At 42.4% G+C, this 13,303-nt stretch overlaps 1 protein-coding gene across 1 annotated transcript in view; it reads left to right on the top strand.

Annotated features, from left to right (window-relative positions):
• Positions 1-2,510, top strand: part of LOC115642547 (nectin-3-like) — a gene marked incomplete at its 5' end in the record, with an annotated part of 62,742 nt that extends 60,232 nt beyond the window's left edge. Inside the window, 1 exon segment of the mRNA XM_030546171.1 lies at positions 1,789-2,510. Within this exon segment, the coding sequence (XP_030402031.1) occupies positions 1,789-2,510 (722 nt within the window).
• Between the last annotated feature and the right edge of the window lie 10,793 nt (positions 2,511-13,303).

The raw sequence follows: 13,303 nt of genomic DNA, 5'->3' as shown, positions 1-13,303 counted from the left end.
AGTTTGTTGCTTTCAAAAGATTTTTTTTTACAAAACTATCAGTAAATACGTTGAACAGAACTTTGCAACACAAGTAGATTACTACAAGCCACAATACATGAAATGCAAATGAAGAAATCAATTGCAGTAAATGTTGTGTGCATTGAAAAGAGAAATCATTCAATGTAATGCAAGGATTTTATAACTGATTCTACATAATTGTTAGTATTACTTATTTTTTAAAAAAATTGAATAGCAGTGCTCAATAGGAACCTGTAAATATTGCATTTGTCAGAGGCACTGAACTTTTTGGATCTTACTTCTAATTTTGTTTTGTTCAGTTACTTCCATTGCAAGCTGAGTCACGACTTGGACCATTCTCATGGGTTTCATTCTTGGCGTTTAGTTGCCTCGTTAGTAACAAACAATGTTAAGAATGAGTTAAAGATGGGTTCATGCTTTAGTAGCTGTTGTGTAAGCTGTTTTTTTTTTTAATATTCTCTCTCAAATGTAACCTGAAGTCATGAGTCAAAATTTCAGTTTTAAAAACTTTTGGATGAATTACGTTAAGCTTGCAGCTGGTGATAAGCTGCTAATTCGTACAGCGCTTAAGAAATCCTACTCAATATATTGTTTGTGATTTTGCAGTTTAAGAGACCATGAAGTCACTTCGTTTTAAACCACTTGCAGATATTAGGCAGTCATATGACTTCAGGCGGTTTTTACATATAGAAGCGTGTACATTGCCAGTTGACTTAGAAAATCAAAAGAAAAAAGGTCTTGTCATACAACCCCAGCAGCAGATTTTAAGTGATGTTTCAGTGCCTAACCTTGAGAGCAAGCTAAAACTCAAAATGTGTGCCATTAAGGAGGAGACAGAAAACTTAGAATTTAAAAAAAAATGCTTAAAAACAAGTTAAACCAATCAACATTCTGGAAATGTACTAGTTATTACGTATTTTTAGTGACTTCAACTGGTTTCTGTGGAATATTTTTTTTCAAAGAGTGGTTTAAAATATAACCTTGAATTGTTACACTGCTGACGACATTCTCTTAAAAGGAAATTCATAAGCAAAGAACTGCACAACATAATTGAACTTTCAGTTCCTTCACCATTCCCCACTTAAGCTCTTGAGGTTCTATTAACACAGTCAACGTTTGGGGGAGAATAATTAAAATCAATAACTTACGTTCTGCTAACTTAGGACACAATGCATATTTTTTTTCATTCTTTATGACTTTGCTTCAATGCACTGAACAATTTCAAAATTTAATAAAACTTTAAGTAAAAAGTGAAGATACTATTTGTCCTTCACCTCTATTATTCTTATCTTTTGCTGAAAAATTGTTAGTGGTTGGTTCTATTTTGTTTTTGCTGTTTTGCAGTAGATAATATCCCCCATGGATGAGATAAAGCTGGTTGGAAGTAGTCAACTATAATATCTACATAAACTGAAAGGAACTTCTCCATTGTTTTAGGATAATTAATGGTTATTTTTAAAATTTGACAGCAATTGCTTTTGTGCTACAAAAGCAGTTACCCACTCTGCTTATTGTATAGCCCAAAATTAATACATAGAAGCCAATTCAGAATTAGTTGAAAAAACTGTCATCTATATTGCAAAAGTACTTTATAATTGCTCAGACTTGTTAGAAACGTAAGAAAGAAAAAGTATTGGCTGTTAGTAGAGAGCATCATATTTACATATTCATCAACTTGGCTTTCTTATAAACCCTCTACTTATTTAGCTTGTATTGACATTCTTTGCCTTTTCTATGTCTTGTCTACCCTATTCCTCTTTCCATTAGATCCTCCTACTGCTACTACACGACCACCCATGCTTCCATTGCATCCTTCAACTGATGGCATCAGAGCCTTAACAACAGAACCAGAACTAATGCATTTTCCAACATCAACCTTTTCTTCCTTTATTGCTGGCAATCAGGGTACCATCATCGCTAATGCAGTGTGTGGAGCTCTTTTTCTGATACTTGTAAGTGTTTTGGTTGGAGTTATCTGCTATAGGAGAAGATGGACAGTCTGTGGTTACTACTTTGCTAGGAACTACATTCCGCCATCAGATATGCAAGAAGAGTCCCAAATAGATGTTCTCCATTCAGATGATGTGGGCTCTCATCCTGACAGCATAAAAAAAGAAATAAAACATCCAGTGAACAGTCCAACATCAAAAGATTTAGAAGGCCATCTGGAAGACAATCCAGAATGGAACAATTTAGTCAATACTAACAGATCACATGAAGGGTATGAAAGACCAATGGAAGACAGAACACTGGGAAGGAAGGACATGGGTGGTGAATGTTACAATGACAATGAAGACGACAATCCAGAATGGAAACATTTAGTCAGTTTTAAGAGATTCAAAAAACTGTATGAAAGACCATTGGATTATTATGAAGGAGGAACACTGAGAAGAAAGGACAAGGGTGGTGAATGTTATGATGACAATGGAGAAGACTTTGTGTTACATGGAGATGGCTCAATAGAATCCCGGAGGGAACTGTATGTGTAGTAACCACTGATACTGTTCCGTTCATTAGTTGATCGCTTTCAGGTTGCTCATTTTTATTTGAGGAAAAACAAGCTTTTTGAAGTTGATTTTCAAGCTTTTGATATTGTAAAAATCTGGGTTAAATGTATCTGAGCTGCTTTATGATTTTTCAGTGCTGTACTACTGTCTTTGAAAATATTGGGCTTTTGATGCATAATGCTTCATTCGTCTGCTGCACACATAGGAACCAAGTGCTAAATTAAAGTTACCATACAACAATGTTAGAGTTAAAAAGCAGCTGTCTTGGCTTTGCGATTTAAAAACAGTTTACCTGAGACTATGATCAAGTATAATCTGTGTTAAGCACATGCTTTATTTTATGTATATCTGTATGTATACACACACACTTACTTTAGACAAAAAAATGAGTGAATTAGTCTCAAAACTGAAGTTAATCTGAGGTAAATTCAATTCTTAAAAGTAATTTTTATGATTAAAAAGAACTTGGATTTACTTAAATCTATTTTTTCCCAAAGATATATTTTACTTTTCTACACACAAATGAATACCTCTTTGTTTTAATGAGCCTTCCTGCAATGCACAGTTAGTGGTAACTTTTTTAAAAGAATACATGTTGCATTGAAAAAGTTAGAATTTTCAATGAAGGCATTTTAGAGGCATAACACTGACTATATGGAAGGTTTTGTCTTGTAGCTGATTTTTGAGAATTATTGTTACACTACAGTTCATTTCCAAAAAGTACGATTACAGTCTATGTACAGAATTAGTCAGCTGTAGTCCTGCACTTCACACGTCATCAAAATCGGATTCTCGAACTTAAGAGAATTTTCAACTAGAAATAAGATGAGGCCAGGAAAGTTTTCTCTGGGATTGGGAAATACAAGGTTAGGTCTCATTTCAGGTACAAATTCTAAGCATATGGGGAAAACAAATGGAGTTAATGTAGGTAAGATTTAGAAATTTAAGATTTTAGCAGAATACAGCATAACATGGTGTGCAGAACATAAAAGGTAAAAGGGCATATTTTTACGATGCTCTGTGATTACATCATTGCTTTAAAGAGTTGAGCATACTTGAAAAAAACATATTAATGAAAAGGGGTTAATGTAAAAAAAAGTGCTATTTAAAATAAAGCAAGTAGGGAAATAACTATTGTTATTTGATGCTGTTGAAAAATAATTTGTACCGGAATCTCCAGGATTCGCAGAACAGCAGTTGTATGTATTACTCGGTTGGGTTTGTTTGTATTGCATTGGTTTGCTTTGTTGACTAAAACAGTAAGCAGTCTTGTAGCTAGGAGAAGCAGATGGCTTCCAGCAATGAAACTGAATGCTTGGAAGTCAGTTTCAAGAGCTGGAACAACCTTGCCTCTCCTTCAGTAGTAGGTTCACTGCTTCATCTTTGCAAATGAATAGAACGGAATCTGAGTGAAATTAATTCAGAAAATCCAGTTTGAGGGCAGTTACATTGTAAAAATGAGAAGTGAGAAATAGTTCTGTGGTGAAATCCCATTTTAAGCTCTCCTCTTGACATGCATTCATGAGTTAAACTCTTACCCAGCAAAACTTGCCTTAACGTTGAAGTCCAGAAATGAAAAAAACTTTGCCGGGGGGGTGGTATTGCCACACAAATAAAAATTTAACAAGCTTGGACCAGAATTTTAAGGAAGCTGATTGGCTACTTTTTTGAATGTTTCCTTTAGTAGTAAAAGCACTGCAAAATGACAATATTTAGAGCATTGCAACAAAGACAGTATCTGTATTAGACTTTTGACAGTTTGTGATGCCAAATGACTGCGTGTCTTACATGGTTATTAATACTTGCAAATAAAAATAAGCATTTATCTAACAAACAATTCCTGAGCAGAAGTTTTCATTCTCTTAAGTTTTAGTGATGTTACTAACTCTAACAATAAAAGGAAAGTAGCTCCCTGCTATGTGTGTTAGTAAGGTACCTTGTAATCATCTAGAAAAATTATGCTCATCTCAAGCCTTGGCAAAAATAAGGTGGAGTAATGACAGGGCCAGGAGGGTCATAGTTTAGGGCCATCAAGCTGCAGAGTGCCCAGTAATGTTTGTCTGAAGCAGTGTGTGACTGTATCCGTTTGAGCAGTGTCCAACAGCTTTGGGAGCTGCTTCATCAGAAGGCATTTTCTTTCTGTGTGTAAGGATCTGTAGACTTCCATTCTTCTCATGTATACCACTGATCCTTGTGGCCAAAGGAGTGAAGAACCTAGATGCCAACTCAGCTGTTTGCTCCCCCACATCACAATGAAGAAAACAGATCAATTGTGTACACTTCTGGCTTGGAGGGGGATAGTGCCATTGCACCCTCCCCAGAGTGAGTAACCTTCTTGTACACATAGAGACACATCCATAGTCTACTAAGGACCATTGTGCTGGCCAGAGTGACCACAGGTGCATGGGATTCTTCCATCCTAAGTGAAGACTCTGCACTTGTCCTTGTTGCACTTCGTCAGATTTGTTTTGGCCCAATCCTCCAGTTTGTCTAGGTCACTGTGGACCCTATCCCTACCCTCTACCGTATCTACCTCTTCTCCCCAGCTTAGTGTCATCCACAAACGGGCTGAGGGCGCAATCCATCCCATCATTCAGGTCATTAATGAAAAAGATAATATGCTTTTACAGAGGTGGAAGAAAGCAGAGCATGAGGCTGACCATGAATGAGTTTGGAAGCTACATGAATCTCTGGGGCAGTACCAGACAGGGTCAGGGCATGCATCCCTTCAGATGTTGATGGAAGGTTTGCATTTGCAGAGTGCTAAAGTATTTTTGTCCGTCCTAGTGACATGGCCAAGAAACTAATGCTGAATACTGCAGCTGACAGAATGCAAAGTATCACACCGATCTCTCTCTTGTTAGAAGAGCGTTCTGCTAAACTCTGCACATGTCCAGCCCAATCGCAATCCCTACCTTCATCTGGCTTCTCTGACTCAGCACAAAATAAAATACACACAAGATGACATTTGGAAAGATGAGAGTTTCAGTTGATGGACCTGCCAGATAACAGCTACTGCTGCTGGAAATAGAGTGGGGGAATATACCAGAGAGATTATACTGATCAGGCCTTTGGAGAATTTACCAGGAAAATCCTCACGAAAGCTCATGCTGAAATAAATTTGTTAGTCTCTGAGATGCTACAAGTACTCCTGTTCTTTTTGCGGGTACAGACTAACATGGCTGCTACTCTGAAACCAGGGAAATCCAAACATTTTATAATTTGGGATTCTGAAGAAAAGTACAGGGAAATGAGCACCTGGATTTCAAGTTACATCACCCTGTGTGCCTCCAGTTCGTCCTCTCAACTTTTCCCTGTCCTGTTAACTCAAGAGTAAATAAGCCAGCTACAATTCTGATTTCAGGAGCAGTTCTTTTCACCCCTCTGGATCTATCACCAGGTGTTAGACAGAAGTTGAGGTGCCTCCCACCTCTCTTGTGTGGTGTAGTGTACAAAAGAGAGAGAGAAATTATTTTTGCAAACAGATTTATTTAAGTAACAATGGGAAAAGGAAAAAATCATGAACTATAAAAAAAACTTCAGGTCCTAACTAACTGGAACCTTGGCCACAACTGAACAGAAGAGAACTAAAGAATAGCCCAAAAATACTTTACTGTCTCCAGGTTTTCTTAACTAGGAGGAATGAGTTTAAGATGCAGTTGTCATCACAGGTGATCCACAGTCTCTCGGGATCTGGAAGCTGACGTAGTGGGACCCTGGGTGATAGTCCTCTGGGTTCTGGTGACTATTCCCAAATGTAAGGGGATGGTTTTCCCCTTACTGACATTCAGTGGGGGTGTTTTGGTTGCTAGCTCCCAGCCCTAAAATGAGGAGGGTCGATGGAAGGTTGGGACCCTGGGACTGACAGTCCCCAGGAATAATGGGGAGAGACCAGTGCTCCAGGTCAGCCTGATTGACAGGATGGGAAGGCTAATCAGGGAGTCAGAAGACCAGGGAGATTCCATCCTCCATGTGAGCTGGAGCTGCCTGGGTCAGACAGAGGGGTGCCGAGCTAAGGAGAGAGCAGGGCCCGAAGCTGAACTGGGAGCAGAGCTGGGCCAGAAAAGCAGCCCAGGGAGCAGGTCAGAGCAGGGAGCAGAGCCAGAGACAGCCCAGGGAGAGCAGATCTTGTGCTGGGAGCAGAGCTGCAGCGAGCAACTGAGGCCAGCCAAGGGGGGACCCTGGGCAAAGGGCCCACTGCAGAAAGACACCCCCAGCCAAAGGTCCTTGCAGGCCAGACTGGGAGGAGGATCTTAACCCTATGGGGAGCTGATGCTGGGAAGAAGGGTCCCACAACCCAAAGCCCATTGGTGTGTGGCCACCACCATTGCAAGTGTCCAACCCGCAGAATCCCTGCAGCACAGCCAAGACCTGAGATGGAGGCCTGAGACCTACAAGGAACAGACTGAAGTGCCCTGATGTCCAGAGACACTGTCTGTGGGAACACCACAGACAGTGTCTCTGGACATAAGGCACTTCAGTCTGTTCCCTGCCACAGAGCAGGACGATGTGTTTTCCTTTAACCTTTCCCATTTTTCTTATTCTTTTTTTAAAATTAAATTGTTAATTAAACAACTTGCACTGGCTTTAAATTGTATGAAATGATCAGTGGGTCAGGGAGGTGCCTATCCTGGGTGACCACAGCAGGGTTGGGGGTCGAGCCCCCCAGGAATTCTGGGCCCAGCCTTGTTGGGGTTCTGAGGACTCTGCCAGACAGGAGAGTGGAAGGGGAGACCTCATGGGCAGGGAGGCCTCTGGGTAAAGGAAGTGAGAGCGAAGACTCAGATCCTTTCGCTAGCCCACTTCACTGGGGTAGTGCAGAAGCCAGAAGAGTTCCCCACAATAGCAGGACCATTTCCCGGCGTACACAAAGGTAGGATTTTGGAACTCTGGAACACCACAGTGTTGAAGGTCAGTGACTGGATGTTAACAGTCTTTAATGTCTTTACAGATGCTGGTGATCCTGATCTGATGGCATGGTCCTGTGGTCTTGATCCAAGTATCTGACACTGCAGAAGAAGACTGCACCTTGACTGTCTATATAATGAACAGCCCCTGAGCAAAAGGTGCTCAGATTCTTTTTTTAAAGATGCATGTGCCAAAGTTGTGAAGTAGGTAGGTCTCTAGGAGACAGTTGGAACAGGTTCCAAATGTCTGTTGGCCTTGTTCCTGCCAAAGTTCCATAAAGAAACTTCACACATTTTTAGAGCCCAAGCCATCCTTTGCCTCAGCTGCCCTAAGGGACACCTGAACTCCAGTATGGAAAATGGGGCTACCTGCCCAGAACACGTACAAACAACAGTAAATGTAAAAAGAAACAGCTACAAGTGCATAGAATGGACTATACTGACAAGGAAATGAACAAAAACCATTCAACACTTCTGGTCCAGAGTTAGCAAAGTATGACCAAGGGCAGGGCCGGCTCCAGGATTTTTGCCTCCCCCAAGCAGTGCAAAAAAAAAACCAACTGTGATCACGATCAGTTCTACCACTGCCGCTTTGGCACGTGTGTCTTTAAAAAAAGAGTCTGAGCACCTTTTGCTCAGGGGCTGTTCTTTATATAGACAGTCGAGGTGCAGTCTTCTTTCGCAGTGTCAGATATTTGGATCAATTCGGCAGCTGGTCTTTCGCTCCGAGAGGGAATGCGGGACCTGCCGCCAAAGAGTCCGACGTGCCGCCCCCTCCCCTTGGCTGCCCCAAGCACTTGCTTGCTAGGCTGGTGCCTGGAGCCGGCCTTGACTGAGGGGGTACCTCTGGCACAAGCTGCTGTGTATGGCACAGGGCATCAGCCTGAGAGTGCAGCATGAGAAAGTTCAAAGGTAGCAAACTTTTGCGGATGAGGGATGCTCTGTCTTAATTTGTTACCATTGTGAAATCTCCATTGAAGAGGTGGAATTTTTCAAAATAGAAAATCTTCCCTATTCTAACAAGATATAGAAACAAGAACTATGTACATTTCACTTGAACTGGTTTTACACAAAACAATCTGAACATATTCAGAGATAGTTATTAACACTTTTTTTCCTTTTCTGACATGTAATGCAAGGTTACTCTTCTCTGCTTCTTCTTTATATTTCAGAAGTGTCGTCTGAACAAAAATACAGCTTTTAACAAAATCGTTCCACAATGTAAATTTTAGTTAAATAGGTGAACTATGCACGCGTGTGGCATCTGTATTCTTTATTCACTGATTCCCTCTGGAAGGCAGGCTACGTGTGCCCACCTCTTGCAAGAGTTGCACTGCACCTTTCATAAGTTATAAATGAGAACGTGAAATCACACAACTAATACAGATAACTTCAACTAATGTAAAGGATACAAAATAATATTCCTTCAATGTATTATCATTATTCAAGATCTGACTATCATCATCAGTGGAAATGCTTGCTACGGTGGAATTGTTACAAGAATCGTGATCCTTAGGCGGGTAATTATGTTTGGATAATATGCAACTGGCTCTATCTTCAGCCAGGAGCTTTGTCCTTGTACTGCCTTCTCCTTACTTATCTGCTCAAATATATATCATCAACGACTTAGATGTTGGCATAGAAAGTACACTTATTAAGTTTGCAGACGATACCAAACTGGGAGGGATTGCAACTGCTTTGGAGGACAGGGTCAAAATTCAAAATAATCTGGACAAATTGGAGAAATGGTCTGAGGTAAACCGGATGAAGGTCAATAAAGTTCATCGAGGTTTGTTGCATGGACGTGCACAGGCAGAAATTGTGGAAAAACAACATGGCTTGTCTCATAACCTAAGTCGTGCAGAACGCAATGCCATCCACAGCGTCAGAAACCACCCTGACATTATCATCAAAGAGGATGATAAAGGAGGTGCTGTTGTCATCATGAACAGGTCTGACTACCAAAAGGAGGCCGCCAGACAACTCTCCAGTACCAAATTCTACAGACCAATTCTCTCAGATCCCACTGAGGAATACACTAAGAAATTGCACCATCCACTCAGGACATTCCCTACACTAACACCGGAACAAATCAACATACCCTTACAGCCCCGACCAGGGTTATTCTATCTACTACACAAGATCCACAAACCCGGAAATCCTGGACACCCCATCATCTCGGGCATTGGCGCTCTCACTGAAGGACTGTCTGGATATGTGGACTCTCTACTCAGACCCTATGCCACCAGCACTCCCAGCTATCTCCGTGACACCACTGATTTCCTGAGGAAACCATAATGCATTGGTGACCTTCCAGAAAACACCATCCTAGCCACCATGGATGTAGAGGCTCTCTACACAAACATCCCACACACAGATGGAATACAAGCTGTCAGGAACACTATCCCTGATGATGCCACAGCGCAACTGGCTGCTGAGCTCTGTGCCTTTATCCTCACACACAACTATTTCAAATTTGATGACAATATATATCTCAAGATCAGTGGCACTGCTATGGGCACCCACATGGTCCCACAATACGCCAATATTTTTATGGTCAACCTGCAACAACGCTTCCTCAGCTCTCGTCCATTCACGCCCCTTCTCTAGCTACGCTACATTGATGACATCTTCATCATCTGGACCCATGGAAGGAGTCTCTATAAAAATTCCACCACGATTTCAACAGATTCCACCCCATCATCAACCTCAGCCTGGACCAATGTACACAGGAGGTCCACTTCCTAGACACCACAGTGCAAATAAGTGATGGTCACATTAACACCACCCTATACCGAAAACCTACCGAATGCTATGCCTACCTTCATGCCTCCAGCTTCCATCCTGGGCACATCACACGATCCATTGCTACTGAGCACTGAGGTACAACCGCATCTGCTCTAACCCCTCAGACAGAGACCAGCACCTACGAATCTCCACCAAGCATTCTCAAAACTACAATACCCGCACCAGGAAATAAGGAAACACATCAACAGAGCCAGACATGTACCCAGAAGCCTCCTACTGCAAGACAAACCCAAGAAAGAAACCAACAGGACTCCACTGGCCATCACATACAGTCCCCAGCTAAAACCCCTCCAACGCATCATCAGGGATCTACAACCCATCCTGGACAATGATCCCACACTTTCACAGGCCTTGGGTCGCAGGCCAGTCCTCGCCCACAGACAACCTGAAACATATTCTCACCAGTAACTGCACACTGCACCATAGTAACTCTAGCTCAGGAACCAATCCATGCAACGGACATCGGTGCCAGCTCTGCCCACATATCTACACCAGCGACACCATCACAGGACCTAACCAGATCAGCCACACCATCACCGGTTCATTCACCTGCACATCCACCAATGTAATATATGCCAGCAATGCCCCTCTGCTATGTACATCGGCCAAACTGGACAGTCGCTACAGAAAAGGATAAATGGACACAAATCAGATATTAGGAATGGCAATATACAGAAACCTGTAGGAGAACACTTCAACCTCCCCGGCCACACTATAACAAACCTTAAGGTGGCAATCCTGCAGCAAAAAAACTTCAGCACCAGACTTCAAAGAGAAACTGCTGAGCTTCACTTCATCTGCAAATTTGACACCATCAGCTCAGGATTAAACAAAGACTGTGAATGGCTTGCCAACTACAAACCCAGTTTCTCCTCCCTTGGTTTTCACACCTCAACTGCTAGAACAGGGCCTCATCCTCCCTGATTGAACTAACCTCATTATCTCTAGCTTACCTGCTTATATATACCTGCCCCTGGAAATTTCTACTACATGCATCTGACGAAGTAGGTATTCACCTACGAAAGCTCATGCTCCAAAACCTCTGTTAGTCTGTAAGGTGCCCCAGGGTTCTCTGCTGCTTTTACAGATCCAGACTAACACGGCTAACCCTCTGATGCATAGCAGAGGTGAGCTTGTAGTTGCCAAAAGTCCTTTTAGAAATAGTCCATAGGTTACGGTCCAATGTCTCTATTCAGCGTGGCTCCAGTCAATGAGTGGGGATCTCAGTCCTTAGGGCTTAAGGTTTCCCCCTCTTGAAACCCAAAGCAGATCTGAGATGAAGGATCATGTTCCAGGGTTCTTATACATTTCCAGCAGCCTTTTGGCCTAAGAAAACAATGGGTTTAACTCCTTCTCCCAAACATCCTGGCAATTAGCACAGAGTAATTTATCCATTAAACAGTTCAGATACAGGTTACCACAACCTTCAAAAGAGACACATAGACAATAATACTATTTCACTCAAGTATTATCATAAATGTTAATATTCCTTTTTTGATCTTTGAATTAAAACTATAGTAATAGACAAGACTTGTTTGCTTACATCACAAGACCTGAGCAAACATCTCCCCTTCTGCCTCTAACAATGCAGACTGTATTTCAAATCTCAATTCATTTACATATCTTCCTAAGCAGTCCTTAAGGTTCACCGCTGGAGGTCAGGTTAGTTGGTGAGTTAATTAACTCTTTCTGGCCCTGTCACCTTTCTATGAGATATTATATTATACTTATAATGTCACAAAGGAGTTGTACATTTTCCAGTAAATTTATAATTATGTTCTTTACAATGTAAATGTAAATATAAAGTTAGTAAAACAGGATTTAGTTTTATTCCAGTACAGACCCAATCGGCGATGTCTTTGTCATCCCAGGCCAATAGTATCTTGTGTTCATGGCTATTGTAGTTTTGACTATTCCTTGATGTCCACCCTGTGAACTGCCATGATATTATTCAGAGTTGTAGGGCTTGTTTCATGGTGTGCACAACGACAACTTTTCTTCCCTTGACAGAATGGAAAAGGGTCCCCTCTGATAGTCAGGTAAGATGGAGATGTGATGATGATATCACCTGCTGCACTAAACAATTATCAGACATTTTCAAAGTCAGATTCATTATAAGGCATATGCATATACAAGATATCAGAATACCTTTGATAATGGGTGGGTTCATGTGATTTCAATATATGACTCAGGGTTGAATGTGCAGGAGTGGGTATGGGCTCTGGACTAGGAATGTAGGTCCCAGGGTGAGGGCAGAAATGAGGGTTGCAGGATGCAGGAAGGGGCTCCAGGCTGGGGCAGAGTGTGAAGTGAGGTGTCTGTGGGGGGTGCGGGCTCATGGGGGATTGAGATAAGGGGCTTGGTGTGCAGGAGGGTGCTCTGAGCTGGGGCCAAGGTGTTTGGAGGACAGGAGGAGGATCAGGGCTGGAGGTTGGGTATGGGATGGGGTTAGGGGTGCATGTTCTGAGTGGCGCTTATCTCAGGCATCTCCTGCAAGCAGCAGCATATCCCCCTTTCAGCTCCTACTCGGAGGTGCATCCGGACAGCTCTGCATGCTGCCTCATCCACAGGCTCCTCCACTGAAGCTCCCATTGGCCACAGTTCCCGGCCAAGGGGAACTTCAGAGTCAGTGACTGAGGAAGGGAAAGCGCAGCTCACAGAGCGGCCTGGCTGCTGGTGAGCCTAGGAGCTGGGGGGTGGGACATGGCACTGCTGCCGAGAGGTGCAAAGAGCCACAGAAAGCTTGGACTCTGCCTTAGCCCTGCTGCGCCACCACCTGGACTTTTACCAACCCAGTCAACATTGCTGCCTGGAGCTGCTGGAGTCCATTTTCTAGCAGGTGTACTGAGAACCGAACAGCTGACAAACATAGGTGGGGCTCAGTTATAAATGAATTGCACAGAGTGTTGAACCAGAACAAGTATTGCTGCAGGGTTTGTAAAACGATACAGATGGGAGACCAAGGAGGCCCTCTTGCAGTAGGCAAAGGAGACACTCTTGGAAATGTGAAGAAAACTAGTCATGCTAATCCTGGTCCCAGTGAAGGTAAATTGAACACTT

The sequence above is a fragment of the Gopherus evgoodei genome, unplaced genomic scaffold, assembly GCF_007399415.2.
Source record: "Gopherus evgoodei ecotype Sinaloan lineage unplaced genomic scaffold, rGopEvg1_v1.p scaffold_41_arrow_ctg1, whole genome shotgun sequence".
In the NCBI taxonomy this organism is placed as follows: domain Eukaryota; kingdom Metazoa; phylum Chordata; order Testudines; family Testudinidae; genus Gopherus; species Gopherus evgoodei.
The sequence above is the reverse complement of the archived record's forward strand: the minus strand, read 5'-3'. Positions and strand labels throughout refer to the sequence as shown.